This window comes from Tauraco erythrolophus, chromosome 13 (assembly GCF_009769465.1).
Source record: "Tauraco erythrolophus isolate bTauEry1 chromosome 13, bTauEry1.pri, whole genome shotgun sequence".
Taxonomy (NCBI): Eukaryota; Metazoa; Chordata; class Aves; order Musophagiformes; family Musophagidae; genus Tauraco; species Tauraco erythrolophus.
Window position 1 is genome coordinate 20,374,802 of NC_141477.1, and position 23,658 is coordinate 20,398,459.

Below are 23,658 nucleotides of genomic sequence, written 5' to 3' on the forward strand. Positions count from 1 at the left end.
TCTCGTGAAATTCACACTGTAACCTTGGCTGCAAGTACTCGGTGTGGCAAAGCAATATCCATGTACTCACAACGAGCACCGCCTTCCAGGAAGCTATCAAAGCCCAGCCAGAGCAGACGCGACGAATGCAACAAATCTCTCACCAAACCAAGTGTTTATGGCCAATGGAGCAGAGGGGGTATCCCACTTATCAAATGAAGCCCTTAACACTCATCTCTTTTGCCAAGACCTCGGTTATGGAAACAAAGGGCTTTTTAAAAGGTCATACAAGTAGCCCAGGAAAGATATCTACTGTTGTTTGCAGTGCTGGGCTGAAGGACACCACAGCTTTTGGTCAGTCAGCATATACCACAGCACTAAACCAGCAAGGAAATCTAGATAACATATCAATCCCAGTTCAAATTATTAACTACGTGCTATCTGAATGCAGCACTAGGACCAACTTAACAGCTACATTCTGTTTCATAGCTACTGCACTCCCTAAAATGCTTTGTAATTAAGGATGCGTTTTTGAGAATTTGTGAATTAACTGTAGTAGAGTTGCCCCATCTTGTTATTTAAATGCAAACTTTGCAACGCTAAACTGAGTACCAATATAATACCCCACTCCGTAGGAGTATAAACATCATAAAAAAGGTCAAGCATTTTCATAATGCTTTGCTAATGAGGGTCAGGGCCTGACTGGACTTGTTTTGGCCTCCAGCCTAGCAACAGTTTCTGTATTGGCCAAAGTCTGACAAGTCTGCTATTATTTTTAAATAATTTGCATCTTTCCTGCCTCCCATAGAGACTCCTACCACAGAAACCACCAGTATATGGCTCAAACAGCTTCTGTGTTAGCATACTAGCACTTCTACTTCTGAAGACAATAATTTGATGCTATGGAAAACCTGCAGTTAACTGTAAGAAGTAATGGATGTAAAGACAGACAGCTTGGCATACAGAGTTTTCTCCATTAATCACGGTATGAGTCTTAAGAGAATCAAAAAGCTATGGACTAGATGAATATATTTCATTCATTGACTGGTCACAGCCTGGATCTGAAAAGAAAGACAATAGCTCAGTATTCCAAACTTTCATTTCCTGGTTCTCTCTTAGTTGTCAACAACAGCATCTACTCCCTACCTATCTGGAGATGAGCAGGTAAAACGATGTTTAGGGCTTGTAACAGAACTGTCCACAGACTTCAATGATATCTACTTGTTTCTTAACAGACAGACAAAAAAGTGCCAATTTTAGATCCCTTGTTTTCTATTTGATAGCATTACAATCACAAAGGTGTCATAAGAAACATGTTTAACTCAACTGAAGAAGAGGCAAAACTTTGCACTCTTATAGTAACTCCAAATAAAATATTTGCCTTCTTAAATCATTAACTTCTCAACAATTTCTAGCAAAGAATATTAGAGTTAGATGTACACATGAAGCAAGTCAAATCCAGACCCAAAACATATTTTTCTCACTGGCAGACATGTTAAATATGATATATATTGTCAAAAACAACACTAAAATTTAAATTTGCAAAATCCATGGAAATCTTTATCAGGAAGTTATCTTCAGTACAAGACAGAGCAAAAGAAAACAGGGCAGAAGATATGAATGTAACTAAAACAAAGGAGGCAGTAAAAATGAATGACCGGACTGGTACCACAGGGAGAGGTGGCTGCTGACTTCTCCTCACCCTACAAGTGGTGTAAGAACAATTAACTTCTGCAAAACTAGGACTGCAGTGAATCAGGGCATTTATTGTAACTTTGTGGTGACTGCTTTTAGCTGAAGAAACAAAACCAAGGTCCGTCCTCAAGACTATCTTTGATGTGATCTCCTGTACTAATAGAAACTACCTCATTTGGACATAGGAGCAGCTCACTAAAATGAGCTTATGAAGGAGAAAGCCCTCAAATTACAATTTGGAGTTTATCATAGCAATATTTTCCCCATTCACCAATCACATCAGAAAACGAACCTACTGGCAAAGGTAAGCTCTTTCTGAAGCCATGCAGCTTCATCCCTTTTCCTCTTCTGCTGTTCCAAGATGCATTCATCAGTCCTGCTTTCAAATATGCTGGGAATTCCCTGCTGAGCACTGTCAATGCCAGCCAAAATACACATTTTCTACCGCACTGTATTTTAAAAACGTCTACTGCAGAATGCCGCTCTGAGAGAACCACAGCTTCATATTCCAACATTTAATATTCAGCAGTAAAGACCATGTTAAGTCAGAAGAAAGTACTGAAGCTTATACAAAACCACAGGACATGCACATGAAAAAGAGAATGAAGTCAGACAGACACACAGACCCAAGAGAACACTTCCTTGTCTGCATGTTTTGTTGCTGTGTTTTTTGTTTTATGACTGGTGTTGATCTTTAGTCATGACCAAGCAATCATTATAGCTGTTGTGTAATGTTACTGAGTGTGATAATAAATACAAATTATTGCACAGAGCTGCCACACAAGTAAGTTTCCACCGCCATACAACTAAGTCCTGCAGAGAAACAAGGAAATTTCAAACTTCTGGCATCAAGAATAGTCATGTCAATAGGCACGGCTGAGCTCTGAGCAGGGACTGCAGAGGAAGAACGTTGGGTTTTTTTAAGACCATACAAAATTTGTACTTTGGTAAGCTTCCAGGCAAAGTTTCACAAAAATGCTGGTAAAGAAACATATACCAAGGCAAGCAAGGAGTCAAGCACAAGGCTCCAACTTTAAAAATTACAATAAGTTGTAGAGACTAAAAACAGGAAGTCAGGCTGCAGCCAAGAAACAAGAAATTGAGAAAAGCATGTAATCCTATGAACTTACAAGCCACATTCTTATTTACGTGTGTGTAAGCATATGTACACACCTACAGATGAGCCCAATCCTTCTTGAATGCCTTAAAAGAAAGCATCAATTTAACATTTTGGAAAAAAAAAAAATCAGTTTTGGGACTATACAGGAAGATTTTTTTAAATTATTTCAATCTAAATTACTAGGAAATCACCACCTCGGTGCCAACACAGTATCAAGACGCAGGGACTAAGGCAAAAAATCAGATGGCCAGTAACAAGTCCTAGAACCAATTCTTTACTACAGAGTCAGTTTACACTCACTCTGAGCAGAATCACAACTTTCTTTGAGAGCGTGAAAACTAACTGGCACAAGATCAGATGATTCCACATTTTTAAACTGTACTGAGTTTAAACATCTCCAACCTTCTCTAACAAAGAATCAAGATAGTGTAGTATTGCTACCCCACACCCTCCTAGAGTATGTAAAACTGATGGATCTTAGACCTGAAAACACACTGAAATACAAAGGTCAGGCACACCAACAGCGCAGTGTATTTGTATTTCTGTCCCGTAGCCCAACGGAACAGTTGCTGCAAAATACCACCAGTCATCAATGAAGAAGGGAACTGATTGATTTCCAAGCTGAGTCTTTAGGTCAAGACTGGCTATCATCTAGAAAATATTCAGAATACAATATTTCAGTTGGAAGGGACCTACAACAATTGTCTAGTCCAACTCTTTTAATCCAGAGGCCTTCAATCACAGAAGACAGTCAAGCCATACAGATTATTCCTGTGGCAAAGAACGTGGTTGCCAGCCAGGCTTCTGACCGACGGCCGGAGCCTCCACGGGCACGCAGGGCTGGCAGCCTGTGCGGGCACAGCAGGTCTGATGCTTCCCTAAAGCACCACACATCTACCACAGGTACGCAGGTCAGCTACACACACCATTTAATGCCTCTGGCACAGTCCTCCCCTGCCGGATGAGGAGGATATGAGCAAACCATCATCGAGGCATTTGATGCAAGGCACTCATGGTAAATATCTTTCCCAAGAGCTCCTCAGCCAGATGGGAAGCAGAACACATGCTGCATTAGCCATTCCAGCTGCAAAACCTTGTCCTTGGTTACCATGTACCAGATGACAGGGGCAGGAACAATTACCCTTACAATTGTGTCAAATACAGGTGGTCACCACTAAAATAATCCTGTTCGCTAGCAGGTGACCTTCAGAAGGGGACTACAGGAAGCAAACGACTGACAAACGAGTTAACCTGCTGGGTTGCCATACCATGTCTTCCCCACAAAGACGTCGATGTTAAAATTAAGTAGGCAAGCTGAAGAGCTCGAGGCAGACATTGCGCAGGATCAAAAACTCCAGGGTGATTTCTGTGTGCCAAGGGAAATCTTTATAGTGAGCAGAGATGGAAGAATCTTTAAGAAAAAAAGTCCTCCTCGTCCCCCAGAGCACAGCTTCAACTGAACTCCTCTTCGCTCACTTACCCTTCCTGTCACAACCTTCTGCACACACTTGCACTTCTGCTCAAACACTTTCCAACTAGAAGAAAAATAACAGTGAGTAGTGTGAACCTCGAGCGCTTTCACACTGGTGGGCAGCCCTTTTCCACTTCCACAATGGAAGGCAGGACATGGTATTGTTTCTCCGATCACGGAGGCATGGGGTGCATTGAACAAGACCAAGTCAGAAAAGAAATAAAGGGATACAAGTTATTTGTCAGCAAGGTAAAAAATACAGGAAAAAAGGCTACTCAGTTTTCCTTCTCCCTAAATGAGCGGGGTAAAATGCTTTTACAACTCTTCGTCCATCCCTTGTAATTTATTTCTATTGTCACTTCTAAAAAAAAATGCTTTTAATCAGTTGCAGTGTTCTACAACTTTACTCTTCAAACTGAGTGTCAACAACAGTGACTAAATGACACTTTGTATAACTAACAATTTTTGTCTGGAGCAGTAATTTTCAAACTGTGTATCAGCTTCCACACCTCCAGGATAATTTTTATGCTCCTTCCTCACCCATAGTCTGAGAGCCCCCACGCTGGTGGAAGCCAGGGGGAAGCAGACGTCTTGCAGAACATACCCTGGGAAGAAGGGAAGAGGGGGCATAGAGAGCACCTCAAAGTGAAGTGAAATTGTAGGCAGAAGAAAGCTCTTTAGTTGAGACAGTGACAGAATAAAGTGTTGGCAGATCAATGGGAGCCTACAAGAGAAGAGGAAGCCTGTGGCTGGACGGACTTTGCTGAGCTATTCTCACCAAGACATTGCTGGACAGATTCAGTACCTTCCTGCCATCGTCTTTTGACTCCATGAGTCACTCTCTCCAACCCAACAGCTCCCTCACAGTACCCCCGACCAACACTCCACATCCTGTGCTTTAGGAGCCACAGTCAGAGATGTGAAAATGCCAACTATTTCATCCATGTATGGGCTCTGCTACAGTCCAAAACCTGCACCCTTTCAAAAACAGGCATTTCGTTTCATTCCTACTAACTGCTCCAAATTTCCTTCCTTTCGAGCCCTGCCATGGTCCTCATCTTGGCATTAAAAAGTTACAAAAGTCTGGAGGTGTCACAAGCAGGTTTTGTTCAAAAGACAACAGACCAGAACCCCTTGTCCAAGTGATTCAGCCACCTGCTTTTCTTTGATCGTGCCCAGTTTCATTGTTCAAAGACCTGCAAGAAATATGAGTCATGCTTGTGTGAGGATACCTGCTTACAGGTCTCTTTCATCTCCCTGTAATTAATGTAATTTAAAAAAATATTTCTAGAATTCACATACTAACACTTATTTTAGACTACTACTCCTAGAACAGATATTTTGCTGTACAGACAAAACTACCAGAAGGATTCCAGACAGAAAGCTGCAACACACATTCATTGAAAAATCCCAGTTCTCGTTCAAGTTTTTTTTGCTGTACAGGATGAAGCTTGGCTTCAAAGACAACATCGTATCTCTGTGAGCTACCCAGTTATCGATAAGACTGCCTGCAAATCCTTTGAATGCCAGAAGTCATGGTGCCTCTGAACACGTAGCAGGAGCAATTTATTCACCGACCCAGAAATTTACATGTAATACCGAACAACTTGTTCAAAGTTGCTTCCCCAAATGCACAAACATAATCAGCTCACAAGGCTGCTGAAAGCAGCAGTTCTGCCATCTGTCTGCTTATTCCCACCTCACACTTGTGCAGGCACAAGTGTTTGTGAAGCCACGCAACCATCTAGAGGGAACCAATGTCTGGGAAAACTAACCAGGGAAAAAAATAAAATTATGATTAGATCATTTCTCAATCTGTACAACCGTGCATGCTGGCACAAGCATGGGAATAAGCAGAAATGATACCACTAATTTTCATGGTGATGCTGTTTTCAGAAGTCCATTGATGCAGCAACTTTCCACCAGGTCTAGCAACTAAATCTGAAGAACACTTAAGTACACATGAATTTTAGAAAAATAAAAAACATTTTACTTAATTTGTTGTGTTCTTGTTAAAGTAAGAAGTGGGAGAAGAAAGGTGAAGTGATCTACTGGTTACTAAGAGCAATCAAACATTTCAGTGGCAAGATCTTCACCCTTGCCTCAGTTTCCTCCACTAACAAGACCGAGACAGTAGCACTAATCTGCTCAACAAAACATTCTGCAATACAATTAAAAACCATAATAACAACAAGGTAATATTGTTACAGAGAGACACAGACAGAATTCAGCTCTCTTACAGCAACGAAAGAGTGAAATGGAACAAAGCTGATGCTGTAACCTACAGTGGTTCGGGATGGAGAACAGATACAGGACAATGCAAAGCAAAATGGCTACTTAGAGCAGCAGCTCCTAAACAGTTGGTATCTACAAAAGGACAGACATGGATTTACAAAAGACCTGGGTAAAGAAACTCACAGTGGAGTCTCCCTGCCCTCCTTTCATTATTGGTACTCTGATGTAATCACATAGGAGTTATGAAGAGCATATAGGGAAGACTTGCTGGGGTGGCAGGTTAAGTAGGAATCCACAGAGCTGGGTTGTCATGACAGCAGCTGAAAGTATGCAAGAGATGTATAGATCCTGGGTGTTAGAACAGCAAGGACTCCAAATAAGATCATTAATACATTACATTATTTTAAACACTGAGAAGCATACACTACGTCTCATTCATGAAACACGGACTGCATGATAACCATTTGCATGGGTGAGGGTGCACAAGGGTCTAGGACACAGACAAAGAATTTGTATTAATTAAGAACCAGTAGTAGGGGTTCTCACAGATTGAACAGTCATGCTATACATCAGAGGAAACAGGTGACATGCACTCTGGTGGACCAACACACTCAAGTCTCAGCTGAAGCTTGGAAACTCACCACAGGAGCTCCATCCCATTTAAAAGCAAAGTAAAACAGCGGAAACTTAATTTCAACAACCCCTTGCATTAACTTTGCATTTAAACAGACCTGGAGCATGCAGCGACTCGGTAACTCAACCCAGCTGAGAGGAAGTAACTTCTGTCAGAGAAGTTGCTCCCTGAAGTGTGTGAACTCTATCTGCAGCAGCACGCCCGGCTCCCCAGCGCAGGCAGGCTGCAGGTGCTGACATGCTGGCAACGCCAACACTTCCGAAGGCAGGAGGGCACAGGGTTCAGGACAAACACTGGACGAGAGTGGCCAGGGACGGGAATGAAGCAGGCCCTCGGTGGAGGCTCGGGAGGCAGAGGAGGATGGGAGTAACAGGTGTTTATGTGATCTATTCAAAACTCTGGAAATCTGATGTGGTGGATTACCCAGGGACTGGGGATGTCTAACATCGGGTGATCATCAGGGGTCGTTACAAAGCAAGGACTCTGCACAGTTTGAGACCAAAGTGCCTGGCACAGGGAACGTACTGGTACACCAGTGCTCACAAATCCGGGATTCGCACGCCAGGTCTCTTACACTGGGTACTCACCATCCAACACTGGTGGAGCAGAGGCCCGTGCTCAAGCAGAACACACGGACAGAGAGAGGCTGCCTACCGCAGGGGTCCCAGTAAGGACTACTGGTGAAAGGAGCACGGAGCGGTCTACCCGGGCACTAACGAACATAAACCAGGCGCGGGCAGAGGGCACTGACCGCGGGGCGCTGCGTGAAGCCGCCACGAAGCCAGAGCCCCGCGGAGCCCGGCACGACGCGCCCGCAGCGCGGCGGGCTGCTCGGAGCAGAGCACTGACGGGGCCGGCCCGGCCCGGCCGGAGGCGTCAGGGATCGCGGGGGGGAGATGCCACTAGCGAGTCCCGAGCGCGACGGCCCGAGCGGGGCCCGGCAGGGGTTAACAGCGCGCCCGGGGGCACGCCGGCGGGGAGCGGGCGGGCAGCGCGGCGGAGCGGGGCGCTTCCCGAGGCGCGGGAAGGCGGCGCGGCCCCCGGGGCACGGCGGGGAGCCCGTCCGGCGCCCGCACAGCTGCGGGGCGGGGGCGCCCGCGGGCCGGGCCCCGGGACAGGCGGGCGGCGCGGGGCCAGGCGAGGACAGGGGCCGGGCGGCGGCGGGGAAGGTGCCGGGCGGGGAGGCGGGTGCCGGCGGGGCGCCCGGCCGGGACGGGAGCGCACGAGGCGCCCACGAGGGCGGGCTCGGGGCGGCGGGCCGGGGCGCGGCGGCGGCGATACTCACTAGGGGTCGTTGGTGAAGCGGGGGCTCCGCGGGGGCTGGTAGCCGTACAGGTGACAGTAGAGCACATCGAAGCAGAAGCAGCACATCTCGGCCGACACCACCATCTTCCTGCAGCCGGGCCCGCCGGAGCCGGCGCCGGGGGAGGAGAGCAGCGAGGCGGCCGGCGGGGAGAAGCCGGCGGGGCCCCCGCCGCAGCCGGGCGGCAGCGGCGAGGAGAGGGCGCAGCCGGCGGCGCCCCCCGCCAGCCCCCCGAGGCCGTTGAGGCGGGGGCCCCCTGGCGGGGGCAGCGCCCCCGGCTCGCCCCCCGCCGCCGCCGCCCCGCCGCAGTGGGAGCCGCTGCCGCCGCCTCCCGGGCCGGCCGAGCCCGAGGGAGGGGAACTGGAGAGTTTCTGCTTCTTCACCCCGCAGCAACCCGCCGCCATCTTGGAGCCGTCTCCCCCCACGCAGCGCTTCCGACCCATGGCGGGGGGGCCGGCCGGCCGGCCGGGGGACGTGCGGCGGCCCGCTCCGCCTCCTGCCGGGCCCGCTCCGCCTGCAACGGGGAGGGGGCGGGAAGGAGGCGGCGGGAAAGGGGGAAGAATGAATGAGGAGCAGGAGGGAGAGGAAGATGGAGCGGGGAGGGGGGAGGAGAGACAGAGAGAGCTGCGTTAGAGCGACCCGGTGAGCGGCCCCGGCGGGCAGGGCCGGGGCGGACGGGGCAGCGCGGCCCGCAGGTGCGGCGGGGCCTGGCGGCCTTTCCCCTCCCCGCCACACGCCGAGCCGCCCCTCTTGCCTTCCCCCCCCCTCCCGCCGTGTTTTTTCTCCTCCTTCTGTCAGGGAAGTGGAGCAACTCCACCCCGCGTGCTAAAAAAAAACCCAACAAACCAACAAATAAATAAAAATAACCCCACAAACCCAGCTCCGCAGGAGCCGCGCGGCAGAAGCAAAGCCCTTGAGATGGTTCAAAACGCCCCGCTAAATAATTCAAGTGGCCTGAGATGCCTTTCTCCTGGGAAGAGAAGGGAGGGGGAAAGGGAAAAGGGAAGCGAGGGGCTGTGTGGTACCGGCACGCTGGGAGCCTGCGGCCAGGGCTCGGATGCAGTCGTGATGGCTTAAAGCCATGGGCTTTAGAGAGATATATGTATTTTTTTTTTTTTTTTAATTACAGCTTTGGCAATCAGTTCACATCCGATAAGCAGCGGCTCCGAGCGCAGGCCCTCGCCACAGGACAAGCGACAGTCCCCTGCGAGGGCACAGCCCTGGGTCCCGCAGCCAGAGCGCTGAGGAAGGGATGTCCAGGTGGAAAAGGATGTGAGTTCCTGCCGTGCTCCAGACAGCTACAATTGCCCTTTCCAAGCGACCAGGTTGGAATGTGTTTTATATCAGCCTCATACATAGATACATCTGAATTTAGGGAGAGACTTGCAAACGGCCATAAAGTGCTTCAAAAGCTGTGTATATTTAGAAAATAACACCTCACCCGTCAGTGACACACCGTCTCTATCATGGGATATAACAGCTGTTTAGCATTGAATAGCAACACTGCAATATTAAGGAAGATAGGGGAGAAAGGACTGCCACATAGAGTTAAAATAATATCGCAAGCGTAGAGAGACAGACAGTCATTATCCAAGCTAAAATGCAGTCTACAGAAGGTTTTCAGAGTCTCAAGCTACTTAGAGACTCAGTTTTACATTTCTTGTTGAAAATGTTTTCCCCAGCATCCTCATGGTATTAGTTTTGACTGGATCTTGAATTATCGTGGATTTGAAGAGAAAAATCCCCAGTTACTAGAGCTCTAATACTAATGGGTTAAAAAGCCCTTTGAAGGTTTCTGTCCAAATACCGGCCTAAACTTCTCTTGCTTTGACTGTGAAACATAGCCTGAGGTGAAACAGCTGCAGGGAATAATAGCAAACAGGAGAAGAATTAGATGCTGTAAAGCAGTCTTTTCCATTTTTAAATGTAATGTTTATGTTTGGAGCTGGAGAATACTTGAGAAGGGAACCCAGTTCCCCTTTCTCAAACAACTTGCAAGTTTCTTTCAAAACAAAGGCAGTGTTTTCCACTTATGGGATTCATTTGTTTAAAAACAGTTAGCAGTGACACCTTCTGTTGCTTTTGGGAAAATAGTTTCTCCAGGTATTGAATTCTGGCTTTTTCTATTTTTTTTACCATCCTATGTTATTTAACATCAACATTTATAAAAATATCAAATAATTGCAAAAGCTTATGATACAGATGCAAATTGTTCACTCCACTGCGACAGAGATTTGTAAGCTTCAGTGTAAATCCCAGAGCTGGGACTGATATGCAGTATCAAGACTACTCATAGTGCACAGCGATCACTTTTTGATTAAATATTGTATTGCAATGGTCTCTGAATGGAAGGATAAATTAAATACATATTCATTAAAAACACCTTACTTTTTCCACCTCTGCAGATGTATTTGCCTATAGTTGTGCTCCTGTTTTACTTCAGTGCAATGTAACGTATACCCAATCTCTGTTTTGTAAAGACGACAGCAAATATATGAGCACAACTGTGGAAATTATTGTTTAGTGAAATCAGGAAGGCACAATTGTATTATTAAATATTTTTGGCAGTATCTTGAAGTGGAGAAAACTGCAGACTCGCAAAACATTTTTCATAGCTCAATGGAAAATTTCCATTTATATTTGAAGAGTTTATTCTTTGGCTAAGACGGCTTCAGTTAACTGCGACATCTGTTTCATTGGCCCTCTGCTTCAGTTAAGTCTAAAGAACCTTTACATTTCTTATTACAAGGAACCCGAACGTGTTCAGTTCCTTCATGTATATAGTACTTCTGTACTATACCAACTTTAGCAGGTTTTCTCCTGTTGGTTGATTACTGTGCTGTGCCTCATACGCAGTCAAAGGTACTGAGTGAACTCAGTTTAAAAACCAAACTCTTTTAGAAGAACCAATGGAATCAGCGTGATAACGCAAGTAGATCGGTTTAATTTAGGTGTGATGTCGCTCTCCTTTCTGACTCCAGCTGTTTAGCACTGTTGCTAGCCTCATATTCTAAAGCCCCAGCGATTTTGGAATTGCCACTTGTTACATGTGAGAGTTTGAAATTAATTTTTGAATTAAAAATCACAACCCATGGTTCTTGAAAAGAGCTGTTAAAGAACTGATAAGAAAAACAGAATTATCTGCAGCAATATATTTCTCCACGATCCAAAGCTACTCTGAAGGATTGTTCTTTTTCAACAAATCAGAATGGGTAGTGTCTGGGGGGAATGGTATCCTAACAGACATGATCCAATTCCTTTTGAATCAGAGGTAAAATTTGCAGTGACGGTAGTAGAAGTCAGACTGTTCTCAAGTAGGCCAAAGATGATCTATGTTCTCAGTATCTTACAATCTAATTACAAGACTGGAACAACCAGCACAAGGAAACAATGAGCCAAAATTGAGCTGCATCAGTAAGCAGGAGTGATGTAATCCTTGTGTTATTAGTATCAATTCTTTTAATAGGCACTGTGACAGGTGAGGGATTTAAAAGGGTCCTTAAAATAGCACGTTTAGGCTGTGGTTCCATGTGCATTTCTGCAGTAGTAGTAATGTTGGCTTAAGCAGCTCTACCTCAGCTAATTGTTCTCTTTCCTGTCCCACCCATTCTGTTGTGTTCATGCAGCTGTTTGTGCAGATGTGAGGCAGAAGATCAAGCTGAAAAACAATTATTCTTTTCCCTCGATTATTTTTCAGCCAAATCAGTTCACCAGTCTGGTTTATCAGAGGGCTGCACAAAAATCTGTGTTGGCCTATTGGAGTGGCTATATAAAATCAAGAATTAATAGGCTTGGGCAGCTTAAACAGCACTGGTGAAAAATGAAAAGATGCAGCCTAAAGTGGCATTGCACGTATTTATGGGGAAACTGTCAGAAACCACAGAAGTGTTTGAATTTTAAATAATAGGTGGAAAAAGCCAGTTGGGGAAAGATATGAAAGATAAGAGGTGGAGAGAGGGCCTTGAAGTGGAGTAGTTTATGCTTGAAACTGTAGGAAAGTCAGAGCTAGGGAATGAAAAAAAGGGAAACCGAAAGCCTTCTTTTTCAAAATATATCATTTTCCACTCTCTTAGAACTAAGGGAAACGTTATACCACAGTTAATTCTGTAAAAACCAAACTCCATAAATTGAGCAGTGTAAACAGCTAACGTCTCTATGAAGTTGTTAGTTATTATTCTAGTTAGTTATTATTCTAGAGAAGAGTCTGTACTTACATCTCCCAAAATTCAAAGGTTAAATTCTATCTTTGTATCTTCCCATCATAACAATCTTTTTTGGATGGGCCTGCCACAAAACTGGAAAATTTACATGCTGAGAATTCCTTTGGTCTGAGGAGTTTCCACTCATTGTGGAGAGAGTCTAGACAACTCTTCCCTTGCCTGCAGCCTACAAGGCATTATGGGTGTAGCTGGGAAGAAAGTGGGTTTGCCTGTATTGCTTTCTCATATTATTCCCAAACTGTCACACTCATGAGGCTCTATCATGAGGTCTATCACACTCTTGAGGCTCATGTGAGTTTTCCTCAGTATATTCTGCTTAGACAGAGTAGTTACTGTTCTTCAGTATGCTCCCTGTCTCAGCTGTCCCCAGGAGAAATTAGATGCAGCTCTGAATCTAGGCCAGAAAGTGTGCACGAAATCCAATAAAGTTAATGAAAGTTAACTTGCACATGTCTGAGAACAGTAGTTGTTCCTACCAGTTAGAGGCCATATCCTGCTATTGTTCCATATATCAAACCCCTATTGAAGTCTCTTCTAAAATATCTTGTACAAAAAGTCATCTCAGGATGTGATACCAGCCAGCAGACAAAAGGTCCTCACATGTGTTACTGGAATCCTGGCCCTGTTTCATGTTTTGAGCTATGTTATAATTTCACCATACTGTGAGTCCAATCTGTGTTATTTTAAAATTAACATTGTTTTACAGACATTTTTCACTCTTACGCAAATTTAGGGTTTGGTCCTGTTAAACCATCTGTGCATGGAGCTTGCACTGCAAAACTGGGCATTGGTTTGTTAAAAAAAAAACATCACAAAACACCCCAAACAAACAAAAACGCCCCCACCAAACGAACCCCCCAAAACAAACAAACAAGAAAACAAAAACCCCACCATGTTCTCTAAAATGTTATTCGTCAAACTAAATATCTAGGACTGGACGGTTGTCTAACTAGAGGTAAAAACATTAAATGTGTCAATGGAGTCAGAAAAATTATTCAATTAAAAACCTAAGGATCAAAGCACTTGCAATAAATGAAAGGTGAGACCAGTAGTAGCTTTTTAATGGAATTCTTCTCACTTAATTCTGTGAGCTGGAATGTTCTTCAAGTATTATGTTAATGCAATATCCTGTCCTTTTTGAATGTATTTTTCCATTGTACAGTGATAAAAGAAGATGTAGCTTACATAGCCATATTCTCAGTATAAATTCACCACGGTTTCATTGAGGTCAGTGGAGCTACAGTGATTTATGCTAGCTGATACATTAATAATAAGCCTTAGGACATATTTTTTGACATGGCTGTTTGTAGCTGGTCTCCTTCACAAAATGTTTTCCACTACTGTAGAGCAACCACATGTATTAATAGCATTTCTCATTTCTGGAGAGTCTAAAGTGCTAGCTTTAAGAGTTTTAAGTTAATAAATTTAGAACAATATGTAGGTCTCTGTTTAGCCAGTGCAGTCGTACAGCCACCCCTAGTGAAACCTGGCAACAATCTAATAGGTCACAACAATTGAGGTGTATTAGGAAAAAATGTAATCATTAATTTTCAAATGAATGAGTAAATTAGGAGGATAGAATGCAATTGCTGAGGTTTAAAATCTGATCAGGACACCACGATTGCATGCCTGGTGGTTTCTAAGAATTGCACTAGATCTTTAACCCAAGCGGTCAGCACTTGATTTTGTATCTCATCTAAAAACACCAAAATGAAACTTTCGTGTAAATTTAGTTAATGCAAGGAGCAGAAACTTCAGAAAAGAGGGGAATGTTAGCAATGTTAATTGATTGTTAACAATGTTAATTGATTAGGATGACAGAAATGCTCCCATGTAAGGAAGCTAACAGGCATAAATTTTGATCTTTTTGACATAAGATTGTGTTGGGCTCCCTTTTTCAGATGTTATTTAATTATCTTGTGAAATTGTTTTTCTTCTGGCTGCTGCTTTTGCTATCTTTTTGCACATTATCTCACTTTTGGTGTGAAGGAATTTCACCTCCATTCCTCTGATGGCCAGTTCTTAGCTTAGGTTCATGCTCCCTTGCTCTGGTATTTTACGCTGCTCAGATAGCACTGAAGCTGTCAGCTCTCTCTTCCTTTCAGAGAAATGAAAATACACAGTTCTTTTCTCTAAAGACTGAAGAACTTTTTTCTTTTAATCTTTGTGAGCAGCAAAAAAGCAGTGAATCCTTCTCCTTGCCCTTTACCAGTCTCACTTCTATAAAAGAACCTGTTAATCTTAAAATGGCCAAGAATCGCTTCCACTGTTCCAGATGGAAACATCTAATTACTTTATATTGGATGCTTTTAGTCGCGCCCCATGAAACATTTTTAAAGAATGTTCGTTAGCTGCAATACACTATTGCACCTTATAAAAACATGCATGTCAGTCATAAGTATTTCTCCTTCTTCAGTATTGTAACGTATTATTTATGGAATGTATATTTTTCCCTTTTCCCTAGAAGTATTAGCATTCTTTCTACTCGATGCCTAAATTGCTTAGCCTTATATCGTCCAGTGCTTCTGATCTGTACACGTCACCCTGACTGTCATGTCGATCCTCCTTTCTGTGACTAGTTTTAGAAGATCACCATTTATGTCACTTTGGTGCACTCAATCTTTCTCTTTTTCTGCACAAATTAAAAACTGACAAATGCCAGTGTTTTGCCATCAAGGTGCTGGTGATGCAGCGCTATCAGCCTATAAGTGCCAGAAGCACTAAATGCATTGTTTTAAAAAAGCCTAGAGATGTAAATAGAATATTAATTAATATTAGATGTTGCCCTTTGTGGCAAAAAGCCAGCAGGGCTCCAGCAAAACCTTTCTCCTTGCAGTTGTGACTTTCGTCATTGGCGATTTGTGAGTGCAGCCCCAGCAAGGCTGATCCTCACGTCACTTCGGAGTCACCTCTCACCCTCACCCCTATCTGCTTTCACGTATTCAATCCTGCAGTTCTGGGGTTTTTTTGTGGGTATGGCAGTAAAAGCCAAACAGCTCATGTACACCACATCCATAACTCTTTCTCATATCCTTAAGGCTTTAGAGGAGACTAGCAAGTCCTGCAAGCTTCTGAATAAAACTGAATCTGTGGGAATTGTAGCATTCAGTACCTCACTTATTCATAGTTACTTATTCATGGTTTTATTGCTTCCTTTCTGTAGAATTCATGTTCTCCAGCATAGTGTTTTCTAACGTACTTTCTATTGCAAAAGTCAATTCTCCTTTCAGACATGTATAAATCAAATTACTCCAATGAAGTCAATAGAATTTCACCATTACAGAATGATGAGTTCAAAATCAGGCCTTTTAAACCTGTAGGTTCCCTTGTAAATTGACGAATGACTCGTGTGTTCCCAGGTCTCCTGAGCTATCCTCTGCTTTCAAAGAAGGCAGTACTTACACAGATACACGTCCATGCACACACAAATTCCGTTAAACAAAACTGAATGTTCTCCCACGTTTGTATTCTCACTCTAGGGAAGGGCCTTCAGGCTGCCTGCTGCTGGTGATAATTTTTGTCACAGTTTTTCAATGTATAAAATAAATACGTTCCATTCATTTTGAATAAAAAGCAGCTGATACACACGCAAGCTTCAACGAAGTTTCACCCTATTCTTGGCATAGTACAGTTAGCCCTTTTGTGCACTCTTCCCTTCATTTGCTCTTTCTGATATTCCTATTTTCATGTTACCTATATAACTCAGGCCCTCCTATCTGACTTTACAGCGATTTAAGACAGACCTTTTGCTTTTAACAGAATCATTATTTAAATAACCATATTTAAATGCCGTTCTAAACCGTGAAGTTACAATCTTTAACATATAGAAGGATCTGTCATCATCTGGACGTGCATCTGAGCTTTGGTTTGCAATGGTTTTGCAGAAAACTATTTGTTTTTCTCAATGGTTTCTTCATGGTTAACATTCTAATAACCTACCGACTGGCAGTGATTGCACAGAGGTAACATGTTTTGAATGAAACACTCTACATTTGATTTGAGGAAATTACCGTTTCCATGCAGGAAAACGTAATTGAGATAATTTTTAACACTAAAAACATATCCTTCTGTTACTTCAAAGGAAAAAAAGAACTCCTTTGCTTGTGTATTTTAAAGTAAAACTATAAATATATTAATCTAATGTTTCCACTTACAAATGGGTTTCTGCATGTTACCATTTCCCTTGAAAATTCGTCTTCATAGTAATTCCTTCATTTTGATTAGGATTTCTAAAAAGCATTTCAAGATTAGAAGAGTCATTGTGACATACTTGAGGAGCAGCCTAGCCCAGCATGTCAGATGGTTTAGCGGTGGGCTTGGCAGTGTTGGGTTAACGGTTGGACTTGATGATCTTAAAGGTCTTTTCCCATCTAAATGATCCTAGGATTCTAAGATCTAAGGAACTGTTGCTGAAATATTTCAGGGCTATCATTTCATGGGGTAAGTCCTTACAGCTGACATTCAGTTTATGTTAGGGATCTAGAGGAAGTCTGAAAATAATTTCATTTAAAAAGCCATGTATTTAACTCTCTGGGAAAAAAAAACCAAACCCAAACCAAAGTCTGAATTCTCTGTATTTCTGTTGCTTAGTGGGTGTTTGTTTTCACAGGTCAAAGTCCCACTGTCCAGTGTCATCACATTCAAATCCTGCGGTGACCTGTAAGTATCTCACCTCTAAATTTTCGATTGCAATAGAAGAGCTGCATGAAAACTTTTGTGACCACCACATGAATACTGAAAACGTGTCTTTTATTGAGCTATCATTAGGCATTATATATTGGGGTACAGTTTGTCTTGTTATGTTAAATGCATGTAATTCAAGCATGTATGCTCATAGTATAATACATTTCCATTTTTAATTACTAGCTCATGATAATCTCATTCATTGCATTTTAAACGGAAGACTCACAGCTTATCAATTCTACTTCTAACTGTTTCTAAAGGTACCCTTACTTTAAACCTAGTTCTTTACCTAGTTAAATCAGAACTGAAAGTTATCAAAGAAAAATATTACATTTGCCCTTTGATGAACAATTACCAAGTGTTACACGTTCAGAGTAAAAAATGGATAGCATTTTATTTTATGAGTCCACTAACTAATAGTGAATTAGAATAAAACTCCTGTGGGAGCACATTTGACATTCACATGAATAACAGATGAGTTCATTATGATCCCCTGCTTATAAAAAGAATGGCAAATGAATTCATAATTATTAAGCATTTAAAAATAACACATTCCCCCAAAAGATACAATTCTGCATTAAATACCCGGCTGTAGTTCAGCTGCAGGGCTTTGAAGAACCCGAAATGAAATGGTAGCACAGCATATAGCTGAAACTGAATGGCAAACTGATGATTTGGTCATTTGCCACATTCTTTAACTGCTTGGTAGCCAAAGTAATGAAGATTCATAATCTATTTAATGCATTTGAATTAATTCTGAAATTTTTAGATTAATCTTGCTTCCAAAGCAGAAAATACAAATTAGATATATGGTGCATGAAAGGATTATGCCGGGTGTATGTATAAAGAAGAGGATTACAGCACATATGGCAACTGACTTGTACTCATGTTGTAAGTGCCCGTGGGCATCTGATTTGAAATATATATTAGAGCTGCATTTCATAGGGCTTTTTTGTTGATGACTATGTGGTTGTGTACACAACAAATACCGTTCAGGACAGTTACTTTGCTAGAAGTGACATTCTCAAATACTTGGCAAGCTGTCACATTAGCATATCGCTGACAGCGTGGCAGGAGACAGCTCTTCTGTGGATTGTAGCCTCTGCCCTGTGGTGCCACTAAGAGCACAACGGTCCCAAAGGTTGCCTTGTCTGCCAGACAGAGAGGGAAGTAAGAGATGCTGAGAACAAAGTTCAGAGAACAACATGGAGGACTTGCAGAGGAGGAGAAGAGGGATAAGGAAAATCCTGTTCTTTGAACTACCTGCACCAAGGACATAAACAGAAAAGGGCTCAGGACTAGATCAAATTAAGATTGTTCTAAGTGCTGTCAGCACCTAAAGAGATGCAGAATTCTTGTCTCCCCGAATTTTATATGTGATCTTGATAGCCTTTATGGAGGTGGAGTGAAGAAGACTGGGATTTTCTGTATGAATTCTGACCCCACGGGCAGCCCTCCTTGGTTGTCTAAGGACTAGCGAAATAATGCCTTATGTGACTTCCGTGTTCCTCTTGCCAGTATAGAAGCAAGGAGACGTATGAAAGACCTTGTGTGCATCTAGATTTTAAAGTCACATTGCTACCATGTTTTCCCAAGTTCCCTTCTCTTTAGCAGCAGCCCAGGCTTTAACACAGCTATGTTGCCATTGACTGTGTTGTCATGCTGATATCAGGAGGAAAAGAAGCTGTCTCAAATGTGATCACATTTGTATTTCACTCTGAAAGCTGTGGTCCATCATGAGGTGGACTCTATGACCGACCTAGGCTGTGTGCTTGAGAAAAAGGGCTGTAAAAACAAAAAATGCAGAGTAGAGAGGAAGTAGAGAGGGAAGGGTCTCAGGATTGTGGAGGATGAGGGCCATGCTGTACAGTCATGAAAAGGGTCATGAAGACTAGAAATGTATTAACCAAAACAGAGTTTGGTAAAATAACACTACACTTTTCTAGTCCTACTTATATAGTTGTTACTACTAGGGAAAAATAAAATCAAAATGTCAGAAAAGCTGTTTATGCTACATAAAGTTTGCGGAATGATTTGAAAAACTGTTAAATGAAGATAAAATTATTTCTTGCTGCTTTGGAACAAGAATCACCGGATGAGCTTCAGAAGTGGCATAGCTGCCAATGGAAGAACATGATTTATACACCGCTGAATTACATTGCTTTTAATTTTAAAAGTCTGTTGGCACTATCTGATTGAACTTCTGACTCGATCTGCATGGGTAGAGTTCAGATGTATGGCCAAACAATTAGGGCTGAGCTGATGCTTCAGAAGGAGGTGAAAAATGCCCAAACCTAAATCCAATAGATAAAAACTAATTGTGCATCAGGGAAACTAACTCCTTCCTGACTCCTGTGGATTGCTGGCTGAAGTATGTGGTTTGATTGCAATTACTGCCTTAATGCAGAGTTTCAGTTCTCATGGGCCCCATGAGGGCAATGCAGGAAACCTGTTCTAGCTGCGACGTAGGGAGTGAGTGGTACGAACCGTTGTATTTGTGCTTTCACAGATTCGACCAAGGAGATCGTAAGAGCCGTGCATGCTAACTATCCTACATACACCTTTTTCTCCTCTGAAACATAATTTAAAAGTTCGCAGGTTTGTTTGTTGGGGTTTTTTTCAAAGTCGATTATGAATACGTTTCTTGTGAAATTTTAAAGTTTGTATTATAAAACATTTAACATCTGTTGGTAAGGTAGTTACTTGTTTATACAACATTTCATATTACAGTGTATTTATGATTGTCAATATTTGAGGTAATTGTTATTGTAAACAAGTGCACAAGAAGAGAAATGCTGTGATAGCTCTCCAGCTGATGACAATGGAAAATGTGTGTACTTTTTACTTAGGAAAATCTGATGGCATTATCTTACTATAAGCACTTAGAAGTTAAGACATGAAAGGACAGCTTGCTTTAAGATGTTGGGTATGTCACTAAAGTCAATGTCACATCATCTCTGGTCATCAGCATCCCAACCTTATGCTCCCTCAGCAAAGCCACTGCTGGTCATCACCAACATCAGTGTCCAAAAAATTATCATGAGAAACATTATCAGGTAGTTTTCTGTTCATTACCAAAGCATTAGATCGCAAGTAAGTTATCCCAATGTTTGCTTTCAATTTACTAGATAAAACAGGGTGGCCTATTGCATCACCTTTCTGTGAATCCACTCCACAAAGCTTGTAGAAAGCTATAAATTAGTTACTTTTGACAAAATCAGACAAGCGTGGTCACTAAGATTCCTTTAGGAAAATTAGGAAAGGAAAAGTGGTAGAAAGGAATTAATATTTAGAATGGGCAAGTCCTGACTAAGAGAACCAGAGGAGCAGCCATCTCTGAGAAGGAAGGGCAAAACTCAGATAAGATTTATTTTTTAAAGGAAACAGGTACAGTTGTGAGGAGATTTGAATAATTTATGTTGGGATTAAAGTCTTGGCTTCAGAACATGCTTACAACAAGACAAGTCTCAATCTGAATCACCTCAATTTGTGATAAGTTGCCTTACAGCAGATAGCAAAACATGTTTGTTCTAAGTCTTATGAAACAATAATTACAATAAGTAAAGGCAATTGGCAGTGATTGAAATCCTAATGATACACTGCGTTTCAAACATTTGTTTAAAGTGACCTCAGCCTGTTATTTTACTGCTAGAGAACCTCTCTCAAATTGCATTTGTCTACCGCTGAAATGCTCCGATAGTATACACTACCCAAATTAAAGCTAATTGCTAATCATTTATTCACCAGAAGGTTTGCTATTATCAGCTTTGTTTATGTAAAATGGAGATTTAAAAATAGTTTCTTTCTTGCAAACTGCTGTGCGCATTTCATCTGCTCTTATTAGATGTCATTATCTCAGGAATGATATGAGATTCCTCTCATAACAGGAAAAAAGATAAGCAAATATAATATAGGACTCAATTTTTTTTTTTTAATTGACCGAACACTATTTATATGTGTTAAATCTGTAATGTATGTTAGAATCTTTCTGTTCTACCTCCAAGTAATGTTGTCGTAAGAATTCATGCCAAGAAAGGAATAAAGCTTGTAAGTGTAGTATGTATACATCATATATTTAGCAGAAAACATGCACAGGAATTTTTTTTCTCTTAAAATCTTTTTTTTTTGCAATACCCCATTTTATGTCCCAGTGCTTTTTGCTGCTCTGATTCAAAATGAGATAGGTTCATTAGGAAAATGTATATATGCACTGCATCTTTACACTTGTATTAAATAATGTAAAATCACATCTTAGCTCTCGTGAAGATGCGCTCCCTGAAATTTCAGAGATTAAAGTATGTGAGTTGCTCTAAGAACTACTCCTGTTAGCTACTGTTTTGATAATTATATCTTTTTTTATAACATATCTCACCAATTCTCAATTGTATTTGTTTCAAAGGATAAGTCTCTTAGAATAAGTGTTATTTTTACTTAGAAAATTGAAAACAAGAAAAAAGATAAAATGATCCTCATAGTAAAGTTCAAGCTGCTTGATGGCCTCTAAATGTAACTCCTTCCTTTTCCAGAGTGTTGTCCTCTCTCAGTTTTAGGGAATGCAAATGCACAATATGCTACTCGTAGCCAACAGACAGGATGAGGAGAATCCAATTAGTTTCTTACTCTCTGTAATTTAGGAACTATCTTCACCAGATGATTAAAATTCAGCTATATACATCATTACATTTATTAACATATAAATGCATTTAAATTTCTTATTTATGAGCTCGCGCATCACTGCTTGTTCACCAGTGGTACAGGAAAATGTAGTTTTCTGTTAGTTTATAATGAATTTGGTTTTGCTTGCAAGCACTGGAAATGTGGTGCAATGTTTGTATTTAGAACACTGCAAGAGAATTTTAAAATCCAAGTAGTTTATTTATTTTAGTAGGCTGCTTGGAAACGTTTGCTCTTTTTTTTATTCTAGAAGCATTTTACTGATTTTCCTTCTCTACCCATGGAAATTAAACACAGAGGTTTTAGATCATGTTCTTTCAGGCAGCTGAATACATGCCTCTACATGCTAAAAACTCATTAAATACACTACCTTTTTTCAAAGAAAAAATATTGAGGAAATAGCTGTTCCTCTTCCAGAGGTAATATCACATTTGCGGAGTTTTGTTTTTGTTTCCTGTTTTTATTCACAGAATCGTAGAATGGTTTGGGTTGGAAGAGACCTTCAAGATCATCTAATTCCAAACCCCTGCCATGGGCAGGGACACCTTCCCCTACACCAGGTTGCTCAAAGCCCCATCCAACCTGGCCTTCTGCAGAGATGATTAGTTAGGATTTTATCCAAGGATTTTTGAACTCAATGGAAAGGTCATGGACTTTGGCCTGAGGTCTCAGAGGTGGAAGAATATGTCAGAGACAGACCAAAAAAAAAAAAAAGGAGCAAGATCCCAAGTGTTCATGGTTCAATTCTCCTGATCTCAGCACAGACAAGAGATGTCCTGTGGCGGTATGTGAGTGAAGAACAGGGCATGGGATTCTGCCATAACCATCCTGTTTTTCCCTCATCATTATGCTGGGACAAGTGTGGAGAGGTTGATGCAGAAGCCAACTCCAACAGTCTCCTTCCTCTGCAGAATTTCTCCACTGGCAAGCGAAGTCTGGCTTGTACTGCCCGAGCTGTGAAAAGTGGGTAGACCTGGTGCCTACCTGAGCAGAGAGCCAGCTCCTGGGTGGGAAAACCTTCCTGCCAGAGGGGCAGAGCTCCGCCTGCTGTTAAAAGTTTCCTTTATTTTCAAACACTGTCAGAGCCTGGTACAAAATTGTGCTGCATGGCTGTGCCTATGCAGACTTGGCTGCATAACTTCTCGTTGACTGGAGAGATAAAAATAATCCCTGACATAAATCAACTTCATTCTGCCTCAGGACATAATTTAAATACCTTCTCCTGGGTGTTCTTCCCTCTTTATAAAAGCAGCAAGTTCATTTTCTAGCCTTCACACTCTGAATTTTAGAAAATGTTTAATGAGGGACTCTGCCACCGTGAGGGTAGAGCTACCGCTGCACAAGGATAGACGCAGTATCAGCCAGGGACACAGGGCAGGAAACAGAAAGGTATTTTGGAAAGAATCCTATTTCCTTCCCAAGATTGTAGGGCCAAAATGTTGCCTTGAATTTATGAATAGAGCTGGACAAAAATTTTGAATGATTTTTAAATTCCTAACATAACAGAGGTTTGAAAGGACTGAGACCGTTTTTGAGATTCGATTGAGCTAGACAAGTACTTTCAAGTGAAATAATAGGAAGAATATGAAAACATTTTCTCAGTTTTTAAAGTAAATATTTTAACATTCTTGAAATGAAATTCAT

General features: G+C 42.0%; 1 protein-coding gene across 1 annotated transcript in view; it reads right to left on the bottom strand.

Moving 5' to 3' along the window:
• The window catches only part of AMMECR1 (AMMECR nuclear protein 1), a 105,367-nt gene that overhangs the window by 69,318 nt on the left and 12,391 nt on the right, over window positions 1–23,658 (bottom strand). The window contains exon 2 of the mRNA XM_086619723.1: window positions 8,420–8,951. Coding sequence (XP_086475849.1) covers window positions 8,420–8,951 — 532 coding nt within the window. The remainder of the gene's footprint in view (window positions 1–8,419; window positions 8,952–23,658) is intronic.